This window comes from Schistocerca cancellata, chromosome 8 (assembly GCF_023864275.1).
Source record: "Schistocerca cancellata isolate TAMUIC-IGC-003103 chromosome 8, iqSchCanc2.1, whole genome shotgun sequence".
NCBI classification, from domain to species: Eukaryota; Metazoa; Arthropoda; class Insecta; order Orthoptera; family Acrididae; genus Schistocerca; species Schistocerca cancellata.
In genome coordinates, this window is record NC_064633.1 from 37,139,413 (window position 1) to 37,166,571 (window position 27,159).

Genomic DNA, 27,159 nt, shown 5'->3' on the forward strand with positions numbered 1-27,159 from the left:
TTGTCCGCCTGATAATGTACTGTTGTCCCAAGCATATTGCAACAAACGGTGTATTTTATCGCTGCTCGTTTAGTTTTTATTGCCGTTTCAAATATACCGGTCATTTTTGAAACAATCTGTAGCATCAGAACCTCGAGGAGAAACTACGAAAGCAGTGAGTGTGTTGTGGGTGTTTTTCAGACACAACGACCTTCCGTGGAACATCCGCAAGTTCCTGAAGAACCAGCTGCGCGACTTTCCCTTCCACGAAGACCTGCGCGCAGTGCCCCCCTGGTCCCACAGCGCCTGGTCGCACACCGACCTGCCGCGCCTCCGCCAGGGGATGGTCGCAGCCCAGGTGAGCGCACGCAGCCCGCCGTTGCGCAACACAATCGTGACGTGGATGGCTGCCGCCGGTGGTACCGAATACATCGTCATTTCACAATTTTGGCAATCACAGGTCCTTGCGCGAGATCGGAGAACTTGGAGCCTTTGGTTACCATGCTCAGAACATCATGAGTGACACATCCATGCCGGCCGAAGCGGCCGAGCGGTTCTAGGCGCTACAGTCTGGAGCCGATCGACCGCTACGGTCGTAGGTTGGAATACTGCCTCGGGCATGGATGTGTGTGATGTCCTTAGGTTAGTTAGGTTTAATTAGTTCTAAGTTCTAGGCGACTGATTACCTCAGAAGTTTAGTGCTCAGAGCAATTTGAACCATTTGACACTTCCATCACGTGCCGCAAAACAACAAAGATATGTAAAGTTATTCACATTCTCTATTTTCCTCTCTTCCAAAAATAGATTGCTTCACTGTCGTGTTTTTATTTAACCCGAACTCCGAATTTCGTGTTCAGAAGATGTAGTTTGAAATGGTTCAAATGGCTCTGAGCACTGTGGGACTTAACATCTGTGGTCAACGGTCCCCTAGAACTTAGAACTACTTAAAGCTAACTAACCTAAGGACATCATACACATCCATGCTCGAGGCTGGATTCGAACCTGCGACCGTAGCGGTCACGCGGTTCCAAATTGAAGCGCCTAGAACCGCACGGCCTCAACGGCCGGCAGATTTAGTTTCCTCTGTACTTCCATGTGAGTTTCAGCCTAAATCCTGGCGACCCAAAATTGATACATCTACAGCTCCCATTGGGATAGGGATGATAACATGGAGACACAAGGGGGAGGGAGGACGTGGAGAGAAAGAATGGACAGAGAGAGAGTGAGGAGGAGATGGATTTAGGGAGCTGAGGAGGACATTGACAGAGGGGAGAGGAGGAGATGGACAGAGGAGGAAGGAGCAGAATGGACAGAGGAAGGAGGAGCAGATAGAAGGAAGAGCAGATGGACAGAGAGTAGAGTGTAGGAGGAGATGGATGGAGGGGGGGAGAGAAGAGCATGGACAGGGAGAGGAGGAAGGAGTACCGTATATGGATCAATTGGAATAAGTACACACCCAGTTGTAACTCCTCCCTGCTTCCCGGGATTTGCTAAATTACAAGTTAACAATGACCGTGAATTATGAATTTTGACCCGTGTCGGGATAAGGCATCCGAATCCGAAGTAAATAATGATTATTCCGCGGGAAGCAGGAGACGTTATAACTTGATCGTTACTGAATGAGTAATTTCATTCAATAACGATCGGTAAATGAAATAATGGAAATAATTTGGAAATAAATTTTGCGAGTGGAAATTTTGCCGAAAGAAATGTATTGTAAAAGCAATTAAAAAATCGGTCGCCAGCTCAACTGATGAGCGACAGTACTGTTAAGTACGTGAATAATTGTGTCAAAATTAAAGTTTACCAATTTGTAGCGCAGCAGGTGGAACGGCAACTTTTACGTAAGTGCTGTGTCAGGCTCAGTAGTCATATAAAATAATGTCCTAACATTTTAACTACACTTAAACCTTAATGGTTAACTTTCAATAAGTATTTCGATAATTATTGTGTTCATAATTTGTCAGCTAAGTGCAATGCTGACAACACAGATAATTATCTGTCGAGATTTTGAATAACGGACTGTCATTCTGTCTTTAAAATTACGTACTTTACACAGTTTGATCTACTGATAATGAAATATATTGCCAATAATAGATTAACTATGTTTTGAATGATAATAATTCATTAATTGGGCGACTGTCAGGTGGAATAAGCTTTATAGTTTCATGAAATATCCTTGAACTAACTTCAGCTGAATATGCATTGAAATAAATCTTAATAATCATATTTATTACTTCAGTCTATTATTAAGTTATTACGGTTGGCTTAACTACGATAACCAATCGTTCAAAACAGTCTGAAATTTATTCTTCACCGTCTATGCAAATAATTTGATAATTAACATATTTTCTATTGATAATGGCGTGACACACTCGGTTCAGTAGGTAAGGATCGGAAGGAACCTACTTGGTGTTATTGTCGGGTGGAATTTAAGTGCAACACTTCGATTATAAAGTGCTTGTTATTAATTGTTCAACGTCAGAGGAAAGCACAGTCACTGGCAAGCCTCCTACAATTTTATCCTACGAAAATTACGTAGATCTTACTTCCCTCGTTGTCGGTGGATCGACGGAAGTCCTCAGCGGCGACACAATGTGGCAGCGGGCTTTTACTGTTGCGACTTGGGCCCACAGTGCGCTTCAAATTTAAGCTCTCGTTTCTTCAGCACTATGCCCATTAATCCATAATAACTTGCCCGGCCGTGCTTCCAGATTGCCGACCATTTCTTTCCCGTCGTACTTAGATCCACGCACTAGCCGTTAGATGTAACACAGCTAGGAACAGCAGCACTCGACTGCACGTCTTACTCCGAGCACGGCGTCACTGCTACTACTGCCCGCTGGCGCGCTCACGCGCCCAGCAGCACGACAAAACAATCTCTCTGACTTCAACGTTAACTAAATATGCCCTGACTTGCCAGTGTTAAATGTTACATAATTTAAACACAGTATTTACAATACATACACTCCTGGAAATGGAAAAAAGAACACATTGACACCGGTGTGTCAAACCCACCATACTTGCTCCGGACACTGCGAGAGGGCTGCACAAGCAATGATCACACGCACGGCACAGCGGACACACCAGGAACCGCGGTGTTGGCCGTCGAATGGCGCTAGCTGCGCAGCATTTGTGCACCGCCGCCGTCAGTGTCAGCCAGTTTGCCGTGGCATACGGAGCTCCATCGCAGTCTTTAACACTGGTAGCATGCCGCGACAGCGTGGACGTGAACCGTATGTGCAGTTGACGGACTTTGAGCGAGGGCGTATAGTGGGCATGCGGGAGGCCGGGTGGACGTACCGCCGAATTGCTCAACACGTGGGGCGTGAGGTCTCCACAGTACATCGATGTTGTCGCCAGTGGTCGGCGGAAGGTGCACGTGCCCGTCGACCTGGGACCGGACCGCAGCGACGCACGGATGCACGCCAAGACCGTAGGATCCTACGCAGTGCCGTAGGGGACCGCACCGCCACTTCCCAGCAAATTAGGGACAGTGTTGCTCCTGGGGTATCGGCGAGGACCATTCGCAACCGTCTCCATGAAGTTGGGCTACGGTCCCGCACACCGTTAGGCCGTCTTCCGCTCACGCCCCAACATCGTGCAGCCCGCCTCCAGTGGTGTCGCGACAGGCGTGAATGGAGGGACGAATGGAGACGTGTCGTCTTCAGTGATGAGAGTCGCTTCTGCCTTGGTGCCAATGATGGTCGTATGCGTGTTTGGCGCCGTGCAGGTGAGCGCCACAATCAGGACTGCATACGACCGAGGCACACAGGGCCAACACCCGGCATCATGGTGTGGGGAGCGATCTCCTACACTGGCCGTACACCACTGGTGATCGTCGAGGGGACACTGAATAGTGCACGGTACATCGAAAACGTCATCGAAACCATCGTTCTACCATTGCTAGACCGGCAAGGGAACTTGCTGTTCCCACAGGACAATGCACGTCCGCATGTATCCCGTGCCACCCAACGTGCTCTAGAAGGTGTAAGTCAACTACCCTGGCCAGCAAGATCTCCGGATCTGTCCCCCATTGAGCATGTTTGGGACTGGATGAAGCGTCGTCTCACGCGGTCTGCACGTCCAGCACGAACGCTGGTCCAACTGAGGCGCCAGGTGGAAATGGCATGGCAAGCCGTTTCACAGGACTACATCCAGCATCTCTACGATCGTCTCCATGGGAGAATAGCAGCCTGCATTGCTGCGAAAGGTGGATATACACTGTACTAGTGCCGACATTGTGCATGCTCTGTTGCCTGTGTCTATGTGCCTGTGGTTCTGTCAGTGTGATCATGTGATGTATCTGACCCCAGGAATGTGTCAATAAAGTTTCCCCTTCCTGGGACAATGAATTCACGGTGTTCTTATTTCAATTTCCAGGAGTGTATTTACACTAGACAATACATGGTATACAGTTTCATGTGTTAAGTAAGTGAAAAAATTCATAGCAAGGACTGCGTTGTAGTGTCACATTGGCAATGCCACGTATTCAGCTAGTCTGTAAATACAAGAACACCTAGGTTTCCTCTTCCTGCTCCCTTGATGCCCTTGAGTATGTATCCTCTGAGTGTGATGAAGGTTAATGGGCAAAGAGTAACGCCTCTGTTCTAAATCGTATGGTATAATATACGGATCTGTGGTGCCTGTGCATGTGTATGGGCCGCCCCGTGCAACAAGCTACAACGTCAGTTAAAGTGTATCCTGACACGCCTAGGTAATGCGGAATTGACCGCTAGCTGCCACGAGAGGGAGGCCTGTCAGTATAACGGACGCTGAACGTCTGCTGTTTGATTGTGGGAGATCGTCGTGGACTGGTGGTCATGGATTTTCCACTATTGTTTCTAAATTCATATAGGAGACCCTCTTCTCTACGCATCTCCAGAGGTAACAACTTCACACATCACCGGGACACAATATGTATGCGTGGATTTGATGGTCCAAGAGATCAATCTCATGGTAGTGATCAACTCTTCTATCAACCAGCTTGAAATGACAACTCTTGATTAAGCCTGTGCCACAATATTCAGCCGCGGAGAATACTAGAGCCAGTGATGAGATACGAAGAATTTCATTAGTTCCTCCACAAGCAGTTTCACAGAGCTTCTGATTTACGTTATTACGAGGTGATATTTTGACTGTGTTATTATCAAGGTGCTACAGAAGAATGCTGAAGATTAGGTGGGTAGATCACTTTAACTAATGAGGAGGTATTGAATAGAATTGGAGAGAAGAGAAATTTGCGGCACAACTTGACTAGAAGAAGGGATCGGCTGGTAGGGCATATTCCGAGGCATCAAGGGATCACCAATTTAGTATTGGTGGGCAGCGTGGAGGGTAAAAATCGTAGAGGCAGACCAAGAGATGAATACACTAAACAGATTCAGAAGGATGTAGATTGGAATAAGTACTGGGAGATGAAGAAGCTTGCACAGGATAGAGTAGCATGGAGAGCTGCATCAAACCGGTCTCTGAACTGAAGACCACAACAACAACATTATCAAGGTATGCTCTGTATGTAACGGGACGGGCACGTGTCACCCTTAGAGACTTGGGATGATCCTTATGATTCGAGGTAACACCTCGAAGCAGCTCACCTGTTGTTACTTTGTCACTGTCTTTGCCTGCAGGCTGCGCATGCGTAGAATAATTGTGGATATACACTCCTGGAAACTGAAATAAGAACACCGTGAATTCATTGTCCCAGGAAGGGGAAACTTTATTGACACATTCCTGGGGTCAGATACATCACATGATCTCACTGACAGAACCACAGGCACATAGACACAGGCAACAGAGCATGCACAATGTCGGCACTAGTACAGTGTATATCCACCTTTCGCAGCAATGCAGGCTGCTATTCTCCCATGGAGGCGATCGTAGAGATGCTGGATGTAGTCCTGTGGAACGGCTTGCCATGCCATTTCCACCTGGCGCCTCAGTTGGACCAGCGTTCGTGCTGGACGTGCAGACCGCGTGAGACGACGCTCCATCCAGTCCCAAACATGCTTAATGGAGGACAGATCCAGAGACCTTGCTGGCCATGGTAGTTGACTTACACCTTCTAGAGCACGTTGAGTGGCACGGGATACATGCGGACGTGCATTGTCCTGTTGGAACAGCAAGTTCCCTTGCCGGTCTAGGAATGGTAGAACGATGGGTTCGATGACGGTTTGGATGTACCGTGCACTATTCAGTGTCCACTCGACGATCACCAGTGGTGTACGGCCAGTGTAGGAGATCGCTCCCCACACCATGATGCCGGGTGTTGGCCCTGTGTGCCTCGGTCGTATGCAGTCCTGATTGTGGCGCTCACCTGCACGGCGCCAAACACGCATACGACCATCATTGGCACCAAGGCAGAAGCGACTCTCATCACTGAAGACGACACGTCTCCATTCGTCCCTCCATTCACGCCTGTCGCGACACCACTGGAGGCGGGCTGCACGATGTTGGGGCGTGAGCGGAAGACGGCCTAACGGTGTGCGGGATCATAGCCCAGCTTCATGGAGACGGTTGCGAATGGTCCTCGCCGATACCCCAGGAGCAACAGTGTCCCTAATTTGCTGGGAAGTGGCGGTGCGGTCCCCTACGGCACTGCGTAGGATCCTACGGTCTTGGCGTGCATCCGTGCGTCGCTGCGGTCCGGTCCCAGGTCGACGGGCACGTGCACCTTCCGCCGACCACTGGCGACAACATCGATGTACTGTGGAGACCTCACGCCCCACGTGTTGAGCAATTCGGCGGTACGTCCACCCGGCCTCCTGCATGCCCACTATACGCCCTCGCTCAAAGTCCGTCAACTGCACATACGGTTCACGTCCACGCTGTCGCGGCATGCTACCAGTGTTAAAGACTGCGATGGAGCTCCGTATGCCACGGCAAACTGGCTGACACTGACGGCGGCGGTGCACAAATGCTGCGCAGCTAGCGCCATTCGACGGCCAACACCGCGGTTCCTGGTGTGTCCGCTGTGCCGTGCGTGTGATCATTGCTTGTACAGCCCTCTCGCAGTGTCCGGAGCAAGTATGGTGGGTCTGACACACCGGTGTCAATGTGTTCTTTTTTCCATTTCCAGGAGTGTAGTTAAGACGATGCAGCACCAAGGGCACTGATGCCTGGCCCCCTGCTGTAAGTCCTCGTTCCACGTAAGATGTTTAGCAACAACTGACTGTTTCTCTTCACACTTGCAGAACCTCGTCAGAGCATTTTTGTGTTTTCCAATACTATTCAAATTATGAAACAGTAAATTACGAGTGACTGCGACCTATTTCAAGAAGTGTTTGCAGTTCTCCGTGTTTAGTTTATTAAACAAAACATATAATTCTTCAGAATGTTAGGTATGGCCAGAAGACGATACTGACACAACGTGTAACGTCAGAATGACTTTAGGGTAAAATACTTTTTTAAATCCTGGTATATACCTCAAAGTGGTCGCTCATTACTCTGGTCCAAACATTTACGTTTGGGTTTTTGGTAGAACTTGGTCCTTCAGCCAAACAGCAAGATCACTACTGACGCATCATCATTTTATAAACCTACAGTAATGTAATTTTTATGGTGTACAAAATTTATAGTTCATCCACTGAAGCGCCAAATAAACTGGTATAGGCATGCGTATTCAAATACAGAGGTAAGTAAACAGGCAGAATACGGCACTGCGCTCGGCAACGCCTACATAAGACAATATGTAGAAATCGGATATTTGTGGTAAGTTACTATGGGACCAAACTGCGGAAGTCAACTGTCCCTAGACAACATGGGTGGTGCAGTTGTTAGATGCGTTACTGCTGCTACTATGGCAGGTTATCAAGAGTTTAGTGAATTTGAACATGGTGCTGTAGTCGGCCCACGAGCAATGGGACACGGCATCTTCGAGGCAGTGATGAAATGGGTATTTTCCCGTACGACGATTACACGAGTGTACCGTGAATATCGGGAATCCGGTAAAACATCAAATCGCGGACATCGCTGCGACCGGATAAAGATCCTACAAGAACGGGACCAACGACGATGGAAGACAATCCTTCAGCATGACAGAAGTGCAGCACTTCCGCAAATTGCTGCAGATTTCAGTGCTGGGGCATCAACAAGTGTCACCGTGCGAACTATTCAACGAAACATCGTCGATATGTGTAACCTTGATGACTGCACGACACAAAGCCTTACGCCTTGCCTGCGCCCGAAAAAAAGTTCAAATGTGTGTGAAATCTTATGGGACTTAACTGCTAAGGTCATCAGTCCCTAAGCTTACACACTACTTAACCTAAATTATCCTAAGGACAAACACACACACCCATGCCCGACGGAGGACTTGAACCTCCGCCGGGATCAGCCGCACAGTCCATGACCTGCGCCCGACAACAGCGACATTGTACTGTTGATGACCGGAAATACACTTCTGGAAATGGAAAAAAGAACACATTGACACCGGTGTGTCAGACCCACCATACTTGCTCCGGACACTGCGAGAGGGCTGTACAAGCAATGATCACACGCACGGCACAGCGGACACACCAGGAACCGCGGTGTTGGCCGTCGAATGGCGCTAGCTGCGCAGCATTTGTGCACCGCCGCCGTCAGTGTCAGCCAGTTTGCCGTGGCATACGGAGCTCCATCGCAGTCTTTAACACTGGTAGCATGCCGCGACAGCGTGGACGTGAACCGTATGTGCAGTTGACGGACTTGGAGCGAGGGCGTATAGTGGGCATGCGGGAGGCCGGGTGGACGTACCGCCGAATTGCTCAACACGTGGGGCGTGAGGTCTCCACAGTACATCGATGTTGTCGCCAGTGGTCGGCGGAAGGTGCACGTGCCCGTCGACCTGGGACCGGACCGCAGCGACGCACGGATGCACGCCAAGACCGTAGGATCCTACGCAGTGCCGTAGGGGACCGCACCGCCACTTCCCAGCAAATTAGGGACACTGTCGCTCCTGGGGTATCGGCGAGGACCATTCGCAACCGTCTCCATGAAGCTGGGCTACGGTTCCGCACACCGTTAGGCCGTCTTCCGCTCACGCCCCAACATCGTGCAGCCCGCCTCCAGTGGTGTCGCGACAGGCGTGAATGGAGGGACGAATGGAGACGTGTCGTCTTCAGCGATGAGAGTCGCTTCTGCCTTGGTGCCAATGATGGTCGTATGCGTGTTTGGCGCCGTGCAGGTGAGCGCCACAATCAGGACTGCATACGACCCGGCATCATGGTGTGGGGAGCGATCTCCTACACTGGCCGTACACCACTGGTGATCGTCGAGGGGACACTGAATAGTGCACGGTACATCCAAACCGTCATCGAACCCATCGTTCTACCATTCCTAGACCGGCAAGGGAACTTGCTGTTCCAACAGGACAATGCACGTCCGCATGTATCCCGTGCCACCCAACGTGCTCTAGAAGGTGTAAGTCAACTACCCTGGCCAGCAAGATCTCCGGATCTGTCCCCCATTGAGCATGTTTGGGACTGGATGAAGCGTCGTCTCACGCGGTCTGCACGTCCAGCACGAACGCTGGTCCAACTGAGGCGCCAGGTGGAAATGGCATAGCAAGCCGTTCCACAGGACTACATCCAGCATCTCTACGATCGTCTCCATGGGCGAATAGCAGCCTGCATTGCTGCGAAAGGTGGATATACACTGTACTAGTGCCGACATTGTGCATGCTCTGTTGCCTGTGTCTATGTGCCTGTGGTTCTGTCAGTGTGATCATGTGATGTATCTGACCCCAGGAATGTGTCAATAAAGTTTCCCCTTCCTGGGACAATGAATTCACGGTGTTCTTATTTCAATTTCCAGGAGTGTATGTTGCCTGGTCGGGCGAGTCTCGTTTCAAATTCTATCGAGCGTATGGGCGTGTACGGATATGAAGACGACCCCATGAGTCCATGAACCCTGCATGTCAGGAGGAGACTGTTCAAGTTGGTGAATGTTCTGTAATGGTGTTGGGCGTGTGCAGTTGGAATGATATGGGACCCCTGATACGTCTAGATACTACTCTGACAGGTGACACGTACGTAAGCATCCTGTCTGATCACCTGCATGCATTCATGTCCATCGTGCATTCCGACAACGTTGGGCAATTCTACCAGGACAATGGGACACCCCACATGTCCAGAATTGCTGCAGAGTTGCTCCAGGAACATTCTTCTGTTTAAACACTTCCGCTGGCCACAAAATTCCACACACATGAACATTATTGAGGATATCTGGGATGCCTTGCAACCCCCTCGGACTCTTACGGATTTATGGACAGAACTGCAGGATTCATGGTGTCAATTCCCTCCAGCACTACTTCAGACATTAATGGAGCCCATGCCACATCGTGTTGCAGCATTTCTGCGTGTTCGCTTGGTCCCTATACGATGTTAGGCAGATGTACGAATTTCTTTGGCTCCTCAGTATAGTAAAGCCACATTAAAAACCTCTCCCACGCTAGATGCAGAACGCGGTCCTGGGACTTCACGAGACAGCAATAGTAAGACGGGACTACACCATAAGTAACATGAGACCTCTCAAGACAACGATTACAGTGGTGGCTCTAATACCGAGCGCATAACGTCTGCAGATCGTAATGGCGGTCTATAAAAAATGCCAGAGCTACAAAAGTGCGATAAATTCCATTAAAATCTATTGAATTTCTAGAAATGGAATGTTAAAAAAATATCACTTATTCCTACAGGAGGTAGTATTGGTCAAAACTAGAGGCAAAGTTCCTATAATTACATATCCGAAAATCAATACCTGTTTACCTGTTGAGATATGGATCGTTTTACTTACGGCGAGTAACGCATAGTTTTCTATGGTGTAAGCCGTGTCACAAGAGACTGCGCAATAAATTAGCACGGTAGGTTGCTTCAGTATCAATGTATGGGAATGAACTGTTGGTGACAGTCTCATAGGGCCAAAATCTTTTGCAAGCAGAGTAACAGCTGCTCTGTATCATAGATTTCTGAATTGTGAATTACTACCGCTACTGGGGAACGTCACCCTTGCACAAAGACAACGACTGTGATTTATAGAGCAGGGGGCACCACGCCATTTCCTATAGATCGTGTGACAGAGCGATTGCGAAGAAAGACTGAAAAATGCCCCAGGATGTGTGGTAATCACATGCAGCGCTGCCTGTAATTTTTATTTCTACGTAACAGAAACTGGAAAGAGTGAACAAACTGACCCGTATATCTAAAGACACTGGTTTCCACACAATTGGTTATAATTACTTTTTTCCTGGTTTTGACCAATTGTAGAACATTACAAAAAATTTCATTCATAAAACCCTACTTCCTTTAACAACGTCTTACACCTTAACTCTCTTTGTAGGTATCACCTCTGAGTCCACGATAGTGCGTTCATTCTGTGAAAGCAGCATAACAAATCATCATCTCATTTTGAAAATAATAGTTTCAGTTGAATTAGCCTAAATAAAATAGCCGAAAAATACGCTGTGCTATATTTCTCGCCTAAAATGTCAAAAGGAAAAGAAATTCAAAAAAGAAAAGAAAACGGGAAAAAGGTACCAGTAGTTTCGAAAGTAAGTAGGCCCTTAGCGACGACTTAATCTTTCATTGAACGGATCGGGTATTTGCGGCTGGGGGGCTTCCCGAGGTCCCAGTTGCCGGCTTTACTTTTGCTCGTTAGCCGTATGAGCGTTATTATGGCTTGGGAAAGCGGTAAAGCGCAGCACAGTAGAGTTCAAACCGCGCTCCTAGGCGGCTGGGTTGCAGGACTTCTGATCCGCTTCCCAGCTCGTTGAATTCACTCGATGCGACATGTATAGCTGGAGACATTCATCAGTAATTGCTTTGAAGCGATGATATTGGCCCATGTGTCCTCCGACTTTATCCACGACGCCGTCTGAGGTCAGTAAAAGTTTCAGAGTAATGGAAAAAAGTATGTCTACAAACTCGAAGGACGTGTAGAATATTGTACCAGCGATAAATAATTAAGCTCTCAGAGAAATGTAGTTGGCCTCAGCCGAAATTGTGTGAGTGAAATGGGCAGTTCCAGACAATTGTAAAACTGGGGAAACGACAGCTAAAATATACGTAGTTGGCATATAGTACAACAAGTGTTTAAATACAGGCGTTAAAACTATTGCAGTATGAAAACGTATGAAACGTCGAGTACTACGCTGTAGTGTCACTTGTTTAAGTCGATTAGAGACGCACACAACAGGCTTTTGTAAATACATACAGTGTTATGTAGTATAAAGAGTTGTTACAAAATGCCACAGAGTGGCAGTTGGCGTGGCCAGGCAAAGTTCTCAGCCCTCATCAATTGATAAAATCAGTCCTCAATTACGAATGTCCAGTCTGTCTTAAAATCACGAATTGTCGTAATTCTACGGATTAAAATGTGTTCCCGACAAGCTATGTCATGCAACAGACATGCCCGTCACAAACGTTATCCAGGAAAGTATTTGGTCCGAAAGCCGACACTCTTACGTGCTTTCTACAGGATATAAACGCTATTTGACTGTACAACAGGTTTTATTGCGCAATCTAGATTTCGGCCTTAGTATATTATTGAGCGTTAAATGTATTACAAACCATTAGACTTGAGTAGACCCCAAATCGTCAAACAGGAATTTTTTTTTTTCTTTATTGAACTTCAATTCCCCATCCGGGACAGGCTGGCAGCAGCATAGGCACTGCTCTTCAGCTGAGAGACAGAACAGGGAGACATTTAAAACAACATAAATGAGAAAAAATGGGGAAACAGAGATTCAAAAAATGGGGAAAATAATGGAAGATAGCATGCAAAAGGGGGTGACTGTAAAAAGGGAGAGAAAGCTAAAAAAGTGTACGCAAAAAACCACACACTGTGACGATCGAAAGAATACAACGCCAAGTACGACTGGAGCATAAAAGCTGCTATGGGCGGTGTAGCTTATAACCATCACGGACAGCAACACTATGTGCAAGTCCAGCACACGATTAAAATCGCAGCACTTGACGTCACTGTAGAGGAGTACCGAACACAACGCTGACGTAACACACCAATGACGAAGAACCAAATGAGAGGATCTGCCAGGGGTATGGATACGAGAAGGGAAGAAAAGGGGCAACGGTCAGCGCGAGAGGGGGGGGAGAAGGGGAGATAGGGTGGGAGGGGGCGCGCCGAAAGGGGCTGAGGAGGTATGGGGGAGTGAAATAGCCGAGGAGGGGCTGCAGAGACTCAGGGGGGAAGGAGGAAATACCACTCTGGAGGAAGAAGGGGAGAGGAAAAGTGGGGCCCTAGGGAGGGGGGAACAAGGACAGGCTACAATGGTAGGAAGGGTAGATGTCATGGCCAAGTTGATCATCCAGGCGGATGAGGTGCGAGAAAATGGCCTGATGAAGGCGATGAAGGGTGTGGAGGTGGAGAGAGGGAGCAATACAGCGATAGAGGCGCAGCAGTGGGTGGGAGTGAAGGAAGACACCATGGGGTGGGGGTATCAACCCTGCAGACAGTGTAAAGGATGCAGATATTTTCTACAAAAGAGGGGAGATGGGGGAAGGGAATGAGGTCATGGAGGAGTCGTGTGGGGGATGGAAGGGGAATATGTTGCGTTCTTGGATTTGGAGGACCTTATAAGGATAGGGGAGGGGGGAGGAAAGGGGATCCAGTCAACGCTGGCATAACAGAGGACAGGACAGATGAGGGATTTGTAGGTGTGGAGGATGGTGGAAGGATGCAATCCCCATGTAAGGCAGGAGTTTCAAGAGGGCTTTCTGCTGGACGATGAGGTGTCCAGGTGTGACGGTCGTCGGTGTGGCCAGGGTATCTCAGGGTGGGGGCGAGCTGAATGGGACGACCATAAATGGTAGGGTATAAGCCATGGAGACAGAAGGATCAATTGGTGGAGCCTACGATGATTGCCAGGGTCTTGGATCATCAAAACATGTATCTTCGGTTATATAAATAAGTTTTGTGGAAATAAATCCGAGAACCCTTGTGTAGTATGCTAATTTACTGGCACATAGCATGACACAGTTGATTTGGTTATGGGAAAACAGATGGTCAAATGACAGGTTTTAAACTTTGCTACACTGTTTCTGGCAGCCACTGTCAATGGCTTTTCGCGCTATTCTGTCCCACGTTAGCCTCTCTATGTCTGCGTAACTACTGCAGCCCACAGCTGTCCCCTCAGAAATTATTGCTCCCCACACTTCCCTTAATTACCAGATTAACTATTCCTTGACGATTTAGTATGTTCTCTAACAACCTACCCCTTCTGTAAGCCAAGTTGTGCCATAATTTTATTTTCTCCAGGATTCGATTGAGCCCTCGTCATTTGATACTCCACCTACCTATTTAATCTTCACCATTTTTGTCCGTCCTGTGTATCTTTTGCTCGTACTGTGTCTCATGCACGTTTCGCTTCGGTATAATGTTACACTGCAGAGAAATACCCTGAGATAAAATCTCCAAACAGTTTCATTTAAATTCGACGTTAACAAATTTATCTTATTTTCAGAAAAGCTTTCGTTCCTCTTAAGAGTCCGCATTTATATCGTTTTTCGTTTGTGAGTGGTCCTAGCAATCTCCTAATCTAATCTATTTCCGCGGCAATGACTAATTCAATAAGAATAAGAATGTACCGTACTACCCATACTTTACTTTTGGTGATACTCGTCTGATAATCTCTTTCCTTGAAATGAGTACGTTCATTTCGCTCCAATGGTCAACGTTCTTTACAGACTCTGACAGAATTATAAAATCATTGGAAAATCTCAAAGTTTCTGTTTCTTCTCCCTGAAACAGTGTCAGTGTCAGTGTCGTCGTAACTGCCGCCTGCTTCACGTCTGCTGTGCAGCGAGCTACCTTAATTTAAGTATTAACTGTATTTTTCTTACTTGTCACTTCTTCTTCCGTGTGTTTTTTGCTTTTAGGAAGCATTAATTGGCGAGTGCTATTAATAGTTCCATAGATTTCGTGTTTGTTTTGAATACAGTCAGAGAGAGTCCCTTTAGTCAACCATAGTGCCAGTAGTGCTAGTGTTTGTTTTCAATACAGTCCAGGGACAGGTAGTGCTATTTTCATTGTTTTCTACAAGAAGTGGCTAGCAACCACAGTTTAGTGAATAAACAGCCGCCTTTAGTGAATTAGCAGTCTAGTTAAAGGTTGATTAACTCTCTTCAGTAAATTGATTTCTTAGGATGGATAGGATGTGTGACTGCTGTGTACGGACGCAGGAGGAGCTGGCCACTGTTCGAGAACAGCTGAGCGTGTTGATGGCCGCTGTCAGCAGTCTTCAGGCTGCTGCTTCGGAGTGTAGCGGCAGTGGGGAGTCTGGTGCGTCGCAAGGTACACCCCAGGTGTTACATGCTTCACCCACTGTCCCTGCTGTCGAGACATCTTCGTGGGTAGCGGGCGCGGTTGGGCCACCCTCTTCCCAAAGGGAGTGGCGGGTTCAGCGGCGTTCGCGGCGCACGAGGCGGAGGGTCAATGTGGAGGCTGGCCGTGTGGCATCGCCCGCTCTGCCTGTGAGTGGACATGTGGCTGCTCCTTCAGCAAGGTCCGAGCAGGCACACGGGGGAAGGGGTTTATTAGTTATTGGGAGCTCCAACGTTAGGCGGGTGATGGAGCCCCTTAGGGAAATAGCGAGAAGGTCGGGGAAGAAGGCCAGTGTTCACTCCGTCGGTTTGCCGGGGGGTCTCATCCGAGATGTGGAGGAGGCCCTACCGGCGGCGATAGAGAGCACTGGGTGCACCCGACTGCAAATTGTTGCTCATGACGGCACCAATGACTCCTGCCGTCTGGGTTCAGAGGTCACCCTCAGTTCGTACAGGCGGTTGGCGGAATTGGTGAAGGCGGAAAGCCTCGCTCGCGGGGTGGAATCAGAGCAAACTATTTGTAGTATCGATCCCAGAACCGATCGCGGTCCTCTGGTTTGGAGCCGAGTGGAAGGCTTAAACCAGAGGCTCAGACGATTCTGCGGAAATCTGGGATGCAAATTTCTCGACCTCCGCTATCGGGTGGAGAAATGTAGGGTCCCCCTGAATAGGTCAGGCGTGCACTACACGCCGGAGGCGGCTACAAGGGTAGCGGAGTACGTGTGGAGTGCACATGGGGGTTTTTTAGGTTAGAGAATCCCCTCCCTAGGCCCGACAAGACGCCTCCTGAGACGCAGCAAGGTAGGAGTAGGCAAAATGCAACAGGGAATAACAATATTAATGTGCTAATAGTAAACTGCAGGAGCGTCTATAGAAAGGTCCCAGAACTGCTCTCATTAATAAACGGTCACAACGCCCATATAGTACTAAGGACAGAAAGTTGGCTGAAACCAGACGTAAACAGTAATGAAATCCTAAACTCAGATTGGAATGTATACCGCAAAGACAGGCTGGACAGTGAAGGGGGAGGCGCGTTTATAGCGATAATAAGTGCAATAGTATCGAAGGAAATTGACGGAGATCCGAAATGTGAAATAATTTGGGTGAAGGTCACGGTTAAAGCAGGCTCAGACGTGGTAATTGGATGTCTCTATAGGCCCCCTGGCTCAGCAGCTGTTGTGGCTGAGCACCTGAAGGATAATTTGGAAAATATTTCGAGTAGATTTCCCCACCATGTTATAGTTCTGGGTGGAGATTTTAAATTGCCGGATATAGACTGGGAGACTCAAACGTTCATAACGGGTGGCAGGGGCAAAAATCCAGTAAAATTTTTTAAAGTGCTTTATCTGAAAACTACCTTGAGCAGTTAAACAGAGAACCGACTCGTGGCGATAACATATGAGACCTTCTGGTGACAAACAGACCCGAACTATTTGAAAACGTTAACGCAGAACAGGGAATCAGCGATCATAAAGCGGTTACGGCATCGATGATTTCAGCCGTAAATAGAAATATTAAAAAGGGTAGGAAGATTTTTCAGTTTAGAAAAAGTGACAAATAGCAGATTTCAGAGTACACAACACAAAACACAAAAGTTTTGTCTCAAGTACAGATAGTGTTGAGGATCAGTGGACAAAGTTCAAAACCGTCGTACACAATGCGTTAGATGAGTATGTGCCAAGCAAGATCGTAAGAGATGGAAAAGAGCCACCGTGGTACAACAACCGAGTTAGGAAACTGCTGCGGAAGCAAAGGGAACTTCACAGCAAACATAAACATAGCCAAAGCCTTGCAGATAAACAAAAATTACGCGAAGCGAAATGTAGTGTGAGGAGGGCTATGCGAGAGGCGTTCAATGAATTCGAAAGTAAAGTTCTATGTACTGACTTGGCAGAAAATCCTAAGAAATTTTGGTCTTATGTCAAAGCGGTAGGTGGATCAAAACAAAATGTCCAGACACTCTGTGACCAAAATGGTACTGAAACAGAGGATGACAGACTAAAGGCCGAAATACTAAATGTCTTTTTCCAAAGTTGTTTCACAGATGAAGACTGCACTGTAGTTCCTTCTCTAGATTGTCGCACAGATGACAAAATGGTAGTATCGAAATAGACGACAGAGGGATAGATAAACAATTAAAATCGCTCAAAAGAGGAAAGGCCTCTGGACCTGATGGGATACCAGTTCGATTTTACACAGAGTACGCGAAGGAACTTGCCCCCCTTCTTGCAGCGGTGTACCGTAGGTCTCTAGAAGAGCGTAGCGTTCCAAAGGATTGGAAAAGGGCACAGGTCATCTCCGTTTTCAAGAAGGGACGCCGAACAGATGTGCAGAACCATAGACCTATATCTCTAACGTCGATCAGTTGTAGAATTTTGGAACACGTATTGTGTTCGAGTATAATGACTTTTCTGGAGACTAGTAATCTACTCTGTAGGAATCAGCATGGGTTTCGAAAAAGACGGTCATGTGAAACCCAGCTCGCGCTATTCGTCCACGAGACTCAGAGGGCCATAGACACGGGTTCACAGGTAGATGCCGTGTTTCTTGACTTCCGCAAGGCGTTCGATACAGTACCCACAGTCGTTTAATGAACAAAGTAAGAGCATATGGACTATCAAACCAATTGTGTGATTAGATTGAGGAGTTCCTAGATAACAGGACGCAGCATGTCATTCTCAATGGAGAGAAGTCTTCCGAAGTAAGAGTGATTTCAGGTGTGCCGCAGGGGAGTGTCATAGGACCGTTGCTATTCACAATATACATAAATGACCTGGTGGATGACATGGGAAGTTCACTGAGGCTTTTTGCAGATGATGCTGTGGTGTATCGAGAGGTTGTAACAATGGAAAATTGTACTGAAATGCAGAAGGATCTGCAGCGAATTGACGCATGGTGCAGGGAATGGCAACTGAATCTCAATGTAGACAGGTGTAATGTGCTGCGAATACACAGAAAGATAGATCCTTTATCATTTAGCTACAAAATAGCAGGTCAGCAACTGGAAGCAGTTAATACCATAAATTATCTGGGAGTACGCATTAGGATTGATTTAAAATGGAATGATCATATAATGTTGATCGTCGGTAAAGCAGATGCCAGACTGAGATTCATTGGAAGAATCCTAAGGAAATGCAATCCGAAAACAAAGGAAGTAGGTTACAGTACGCTTGTTCGCCCCCTGCTTGAATACTGCTCAGCAGTGTGGGATCCGTACCAGATAGGGTTGATAGAAGAGATAGAGAAGATCCAACGGAGAGCAGCGCGCTTCGTTACAGGATCATTTATTAATCGCGAAAGCGTTACGGAGATGATAGATAAACTCCAGTGGAAGACTCTGCAGGAGAGACGCTCAGTAGCTTGGTACGGGCTTTTGTCAAAGTCGAGAACATACCTTCACCGAAGAGTCAAGCAGTATATTGCTCCCTCCTACGTACAACTCGCGAAGAGACCATGAGGATAAAATCAGAGAGATTAGAGCCCACACAGAGGCATACCGACAATCCTTCTTTCCACGAACAATACGAGACTGGAATAGAAGGGAGAACCGATAGAGGTACTCAAGGTACCCTCCGCCACACATCGTCAGGTGGCTTGCGGAGTATGGATGTAGATGTAGATGTAGAAATTTAATTTACTTTTCCAAATTCTTACTCAGCTACTGGCTACTTGCTGTATGTGCGTTAATTAACAATTTCTTGAGGTGGTGACTGCGGAGGAATAAATTCCACTGTACATAGCCTCACGGAAACTGCCTCTTCGAGCAAACAGACTCTATATTTACAAGAACAGCGGGCGACAGATTTCGTCGAGGGGAACCTCAATCAACTTGTACAACATTTCGCTGTTACTCCACGCACACATCGATCACAGGACCAGAAGATCCAGTCAACGAGGTTCAGTGAGTTTGCTAATCTAGGGAAGCCGCCCCAAAATTGGTACCGGATGCGTAAATACAAATGCCGTACGATATTTCGGTAAAACGTTTCCCAGTAAATTGTCACATCATCAATTTGTAATTTTTTTCCTAAGTTTCTGTCAGTACTGCGAGTAGGCAAAAGTCTTATTAGGGATCACAAAATAACGGATTACATGAAGTGTGAAGAATGTACAACATTTACTGGTTACGCTACCTCGAGTAAGGCCGACTAAATAGGAAAGTTTTCTCGTATTGGAACTTTCCACTTACACAGTTTCAGTGTTGTGTGTTCTACATCTACGTCCATAGGCCTACGTTGAAAGCCATTTTGAAGTGCATGGCAGAAGTGATTCCTCATCGTACCACGTTGTGAAGTTTGTTCCGGTTTGTTTCGTTACAAAATACCGGAAGAATGGCTAATACACTACTGGTCATTAAAATTACTACACCACAAAGATGACGTGCTACAGACGCGAAATTTAACCGACAGGAAGAAGATGCTGTGATGTGCAAATGATTAGCTTTTCAGAACATTCACAGAAGGTTGGCGCCGGTACCGACACCTACAACGTGCTGACATGAGGGAAGTTTCCAACCAACTTCTCATACACAAACAGCAGTTGACCGGCGTTTCCTGGTCAAACGTTGTTGTGATGCCTCGAGTAAGGAGGAGAAATGCGTACCATCACTTTTCCGACTTTGATAAAGGTCGGATTGTAGCCTATAGCGATAGCGATTTGTCGTATCGGGACATTGCTGCTCGCGTTGGCCGAGATCCAATGACTGTTATCAGAATATGGAATCGGTGGGTTCAGGAGGGTAATACGGAACGCCGTGCTGGATCCCAACTGCCTCGTATCACTAGCAGGCGAGATGACAGGCATCTTACCCGCATGGCTGTAACGGATCGTGCAGTCACGTCTCGATCCCTGAGTCAACAGATGGCAATGTTTGCAAGACAACAACCATCTGCACGAACAGTTCGACGATGCATGCAGCAGCATGCACTAACAGCTCGGAGACCATGGCTGCGGTTACCCTTGAGGCTGTATCACAGACAGGAGCGCCTGCGATGGTGCACTCAACGACGAACCTGGGTGAACGAATGGCAAAACATCATTTTTTTCGGATGAATCCAGGTTCTGTTTACAGCATCATGATGGTCGCATCCGTGTTTGGCGACATCACCTTAAACGCACATTGGAAGCGTGTATTCGACATCGTCATACTGGCGTATCACGCGGCGTGATGGTATGGGGTGCCATTGCCAACACGTCTCGGTCACCTCTTGTTCGTATTGACGGCACTTTCAACAGTGGACGTTACAGATGTGTTACGACCCGTGGCTCTACCCTTCCATCGATCCCTACGAAACCCTACATTTCAGCAGGATAATGCACGACCGCATGCTGCAGGTCCCGTACGGGCCTTTCTGAATACAGAAAATGTTCAACTGCTGCCCTGGCCAGCACATTCTCCAGATCTCTCACTAACTGAAAACGTCTGGTCAATGGTGGCCGAGCAACCGGCTCGTCACAATACGCCAGTCACTACTCTTGATGAACTGTGGTATCGTGTTGAAGCTGCTTGGGCAGCTGTTCCTGTACACGCCACCGAAGCTCTGTTTGACTCAATGCCCAGGCGTATCAAGGCCGTTGTTACGGCCAGAGTTGGTTGTTCTGGGTACTGATTTCTCAGGCTCTATGCACCCAAATTGCTAGAAAATTTAATCACATGTCAGTTCTAGTATAATATATTTTTCCAATGAATACCCGTTTATCATCTGTATTTCTTCTCGGTATAGCAATTTTAATGACCAGTAGTATAAAATCCCTCTGTGCGCTCTGTAATTACACTGTCTAACGAAAATACATTTCGTATGTCGATGTATCTTTGTAGACGTACACATCACGGGGGTATATAAATGATTAGAGTTGCAGTTCTCTGTCGTAGGTACAACAGCCACCAGAAAGGGTTAGTGTTGTTCGCGTTACCACCAGCTGACAGAGTTTGAAAGGGGGCTATTTGAGGGTCTCTATTCTGCCGGACGGTCAGATCGTGCAATATCGAGCTTTGTGTAGCAATCGATTGTGACCTGTGCCCGATGTTGGACGGCTCGGGCAGGTGGGGGCAGCAGGCACATGGGTCGTGGAGGTTGCGCTCGACGACGTCTGACTAATCGCCGAATATCGCACCAGGCATATCGCACCCCCTTTACATTTGCGCCCGCCATCCGATAACAAGTAATGCACTCCCTGCAACATTCGCAATCGTCCCGCACCATTGGCGCGGAGGCTAGCCACAGCCGGAATAGGGAATTACTCTCCCATGCGTAGCCTGCCGTTGGCACCACAACACAAGCGGGTGCGTTTGGAGTGACGCCACGTCCGGGAAGCATAGACTGCTGATGAATTGCTCCTGCTTGCGTTCAGCGATGGTGTGCTGCAGTAGCCCGGATGGCCGTCGTTGGTGAGTATGGCGGCCATCTGTGGGCAGGTCCCATTGTCCTCCGTTTTGGGGATGCCCAATGGTGCGCCACGGGCATCCTGTTCCCTCATGTGTTACCTCTCATGCGCCAGTATCCTGGAGCCATTTTTTAACAGGACAATGCTCATCCACACATGGCACTTGTCTCTATGACCAGTATACATCATGGTGTGGTATCCTGTGGCCTGCAATACCCCAGATGCGTTCCCGATAAGACGTGTTTGGACAAGCTCGGATGTGCCATCACCGGCGATATCGAGGACCGGTTACAACAGTGGTATGGTTGGGAGCAGGATACAGGGGCTGCTGGAGTGGAAGGCTGAGCAACAAATTGAGGATAGAATATAAAATTTAATTTATTACGCAAGAAAATTCATCCAAGGTACTGGGAACAACATATTGACACATAACTTGTTCAATTTAAATGTACATCAGCTGATTTAACATGAATCATCAACAAGTTATCTGACTTCAAACAATCGGCAAAATTTTAGTGCTTGTAAAATGTAATTACGAAACACAGAAAATTACCAAACTAGTCACTGTATTTAAGCCTTACATAACCTAATGGGCACAATGGCTTACAGGAAATAATATCACAGACGTCTTTCTAAAACCACACCGTGGAACGACGTCAAAGGTGTTTCCAAAACAGTTTAACACTCAACAGTAGTGAGTAAGAGAAAGAATTACAAAACAAACACACACGGCGCTTACAATTAGCCTTGAATTATTCCTAGCTGTGGTTAAGATTGAATTAATTTCAATCCAACAGGTAAACAGTGGTGTCACAGTAGACTTAAACTTTACTTGATTAGCGTGACAATTTCAGCGTCCCTTAACTGACATAAGTTCAGCAACAAACTTAAATGCAATTTAAAGACACTCAAGTAAGGGTACTGCGAAACACTTCATCAACAATTTAAGCAAACACGCCCACATAGGCACTCCATTTCATACGTAAATTACCCAGGGCACAAGTCAGTATTTCGACACGTGACGTGGGAACACTCACTGCTCAGCAGCGCAAGCCAGAATACGACAGAAAGAAGATTCGCTGTAACTCCACCCGATGAAGATGCACCAAACTAACAGCTCACCTTTAACAATATTATTCCAAATGCCGCTAATAAGGTAATGGCCAGAATAACACCAGCCCGTAGCCACAGCGTGAGGAAGGTTGAACTCGTAAACAGGACGAACGACTGCGAGTCACTGCAGCACCTCCAGTTCGGCTGCTCGGCCGGCCCCAGTGCAGCTGCCACACTCACACCACTTGCCGACGCGACTTCCGCGATCTTCCGGCGTCGCTCCGCCCAGACCCGCTCGTCTCTCTCTCCTCTCTCTCTCTCTCTCTCTCTCTCTCTCTCTGCCCGAGACTCCCTTTCGGCTTCCCGCACGGAATCCCAGAGGGCGCACCAACCCGCGCACCGCAAGGCGAATCGAAAGAGATCGAACACACTACACCGGAATAATCAATTCGCAGGAGTACACGGCACAAACAGCTGCAGGCCGTTTTGCCCCATCAGAGAATTCACCGACTTACGAGACTCTTCCCAACCAAATCAGTGAATGGTTCCAGGCCGTAGGGGGAGTGGGTGCAACCTCACACTAATAAGTGGACACATACTGCCACTTTCTTTGTAAATTTAGGTCAGTATTGTATTCACTGAAATAACATCACATACCCCCTCAACCCATGAAGTTATGAGTCGTTTATTGCTTCCCTTCTGGGTGCCTCAGTTTCTTTTGTCAGGCAGTGTAGTTTAACGTGCTTTCCCTATAGAAGCGGTGCGATGGAGTCTGTAGCCTATTTCTAGATTCCTCACGTAGTACTAATTCTTCAAAGTTGGCAAGTCGGTTCCCATGGGACAACTTACATTTATCTTCAAGTACCTGTCAATTTAGTTGTTTCAGCGTTTCCGTAACAGTCTCATGTACCGCAAACAAACCTGTGACTATTTGTGCTGCACTTCTTTGTATGCAGGTTGTTCCTTCTTGCTACCTTATTTTTCACGAACCTTAGCCGTACGTCAAAACAGCTGTATCCATTACTGTACGTGGCGGTCAGAAAGAGTCTGAAAAACTTGTAAAGCTGTTGCAGAGTAGGTCGTCCTGAGAAATAATTCTTAAGAAAAAAGTCTGACACGTTACTCAATTTCCAATGTAATTAGCATTGGAGTTGGTGGTGGTGGTGGTGTGTTGGGGCTTATGGGCCCTCAACATCGAGGTCATCAGCGCCCTGACACACATTAAAAGGAACGAATGTGGACAGACCTAAGAAAACTAAAGCACACACTCAAAGAAAGCAGGAAAAGAAGGAAAATGCTACATAAGAAAGTAAAACCTAAGGAAAGGGGAAACATAGCAACAAAAATGTCACAGGAAATTGTTATTGGCTGGCCACTTACATAAAATATGGGCGAGCTTGTCACACAGTGAGCAAATTAAAATCCTCTCCCTAAAATCTTTGTAAAAACATTTGACAGGGCACAGAACTTTAAAACTTTAACCACATTCGTCCGAGTGTTGCCTAAAAGAGATGGCAGGTCCGCTGGCAAGTCAGCCGCGACCCGCTGGTCAGAAAATAAAACGCAATCCAATAAACCGTGGCGCACAGTGACCTGGACGCCACAAGCACCACACATTGGAGGGTCCTCTCGCCGGAGAAGGAAGCCATGCGTCATAGGGCTGTGGCCTATTCGAAGCCGAGTGAGGAGAACCTCGTCCCGTCGATGGGGCTGAAAGGAAGTACACCACACACGCGTTGTGGGCTTGACTATACGGAGCTTATTGTCAGTCACTTCCAGCCACTCATCCTCCCACCGACGCATGACCCGTGTGCTCAACAGCGAGGTGAGTGCGTGCAAGGGGATAGCACACTGAGATACTTGTGGATCGAGACACGCCTCCTTGGCTGCGAGATCTGCCCTTTCATTCCCAGCAATGCCCACATGCCCCGGAACCCAGCAAAAAGCTACAACCTTCCCCAGTCGCTGTAGTCGGAGAAGGGCATCCTGGATGGTCTGGACAATTTTGTCTGCCGGATACAAACATTGCAATGACTGAAGGGCACTGAGTGAAGTTAACCGATCAGGCCATTGCGTGCACGAATTCCAGCAGCCCACCAGAGCTGTTGTCACCAACACAAAAAATTGACATGGGACGGTTGTAAGTATCGAAGCCGAGGCAGAGGCGGAAAAGCCTCGTCCGCTATCCAACTGACACTAATTGCACCTGACGTGCCGCTTGAATTTGCGCGCACAACGGTGGTATTGGCTGACTTGAATGCTAATTAACTCGGAAACGGCGCAACGTATAGGAATTTTTTGTTAATCACTATTTCTCAGTACACCCTACCGTGCAACATCCTTACAAGCTTCCCACACTGTCTCCGACCATCCTGTATAAAATGTTATTTTGATTTCTTTCGGCTCTTTGTTGCCTAGTGTTCACAATCTGATATTTATTTTATGTAATGCGTGTGTTATTTTCAAGCTGGCAGTTTGAAGAAGTTAAAATGAGAAAACTTGTTCTAAAAATAACCTTCTAACACAAGTGCGGAACTTTAAAATTTACAGCGTTAGTCTCCCTGTGTGAAATATTTGGTATGGCTCCTTCCGTTTATTGTCCCCGTAACGGACTGCCATTGCAAGAGCCTGAACACTCTCTTGTAAAATTATTTGGTTGTCAGCGAATATCATGATATTTATCCAGTAATCTGATCCTATTTTAATGTCTCAGTCGCCTTGGTTTTCTATCGTCTAACAATGTAGCTGCATCAAACCAGTCTCAGGAATGAAGACAACAACAACAACAACAACAACAATGTAGTAGACATGAAAAGCTGCGAGCTAATAGCTACATCCTCGTCTCAACCTCCATTAATTGTAATAGTTCTCCCTTTCACTGTTTAGTAAGATTTGTTTTTCTTGCTTTTAATAACTTTTATTAAGTCCTTGGATTCTCCTCGTCTTACCGAGCGAGATGACGCAGTGGTAGCACACTGGCATTCGGGAGGACGACGGTTCAATCCCGCTTCCGTCCATCCTGATTTAGGTTTTCCGTGATTTCCCTACATCGCTCCAGGCAAATGCTGGGATGGTTCCTCTGAAATGGTACGGACGACTTCCTTCCCCATCCTTCCCTAATCCGATGAGACCGATGACCTCACTGTTTGGTCTCTTCCCCCAAACACCCCCGCTCCCCCCTCCCCACGTCTTCCTGAAATATCCCACAACATGTCAGCTGATCTGTCAAGTGGATCTCAACAAAGAAACAAATACACACAATTGAAGCTGCAGCAGTGAGACTTTTAAGATCTTTGGTAGGATATAAATTTGAACACCACGAGAAGAACAGTGAGTAAAGAGAGGAACTCCATGTTCAAGGAATAGTAGAAAATGCCCAATAATACAGAAGGGAATAGCATGCCCACTTACTTCATATGACTCAATGTCGAACAGCTACGAAAACTCATAACTGCAGGACGAATGGTAGAAGGAGATTAGGATGATCACGAAGAAGATGGTGTAAGCAGCTTCACATTTCTTGGTTTCGAAACAGGCAAACAAGTCTTACCCGAAAATGTATATTGTGCTGATGGTATTATATGGTCCAGCACTCGACACTTTTAGAAAAACGTGAGAGATGAGACTTCACGTTACACGAGAGGTGAAGGTATCCAGTAAGAATACACGGAAGCAAGAACAACCTTGGCACCGTCCTGTTATTATAAAATAGTACTTCACTGGCTGAAAAGGACTCTCTACGCTTGATCTTTCTTTCTGTGAGGAGATGCAGGCTGCGAGTTACCATGTGTACTTTTACTTTAAGGTATTGTTTTCGGTTAAATTTTCCCCCGTACTTTTGTTCGTGTACTTCTAATTCTCTAGTGGCAGCACACACAGTTGTACCTGTAAGTGAAAACGGATAAATATGGGAACAAACGCGTCCATGCACGGCTTCCCACTACGACTACTTTCAGGAGTCTTACCTGAAAACTGAAAATTCTCCATCAGAGTTGTCTGCCACACAGTTTCATACCAAAACTGTAATTACGTGTGAGCTTTCTTCCTTCATAGTAAAACACGAGAATTTGTTGGCAGGAGCCCGCCGAGTACCAGTCTACTAAGCAGCAAAGATCTTTACTCTTCACTTTCGCATTCCCATCTCTCCGCTTCTGTGTTCGTCTTACGACCAACAGCTTCCATATCCTAGGTAATGTATTAGAGTCTTGTCCTTTCTCTAGGGCTTTTCCGTTGATGTATTCCCATCTTATGTTAGAATATGAGTTCATCATTTCTCAATAGATGACCAATAGTTCAAATGGTTCAAATGGCTCTGAGCACTATGGGACTTAACAGCTGTGGTCATCAGTCCCCTAGAACTTAGAACTACTTAAACCTAACTAACCTAACGACATCACACACATCCATGCCCGAGGCAGGATTCGAACCT

General features: G+C 47.1%; 1 protein-coding gene across 1 annotated transcript in view; it reads left to right on the plus strand.

The window, feature by feature from the left end:
* LOC126095023 (dipeptidase 1-like) overlaps positions 1 to 27,159 on the plus strand; it is a 350,057-nt gene that overhangs the window by 134,406 nt on the left and 188,492 nt on the right. The window contains exon 4 of the mRNA XM_049909685.1: positions 181 to 337. Coding sequence (XP_049765642.1) covers positions 181 to 337 — 157 coding nt within the window. The remainder of the gene's footprint in view (positions 1 to 180; positions 338 to 27,159) is intronic.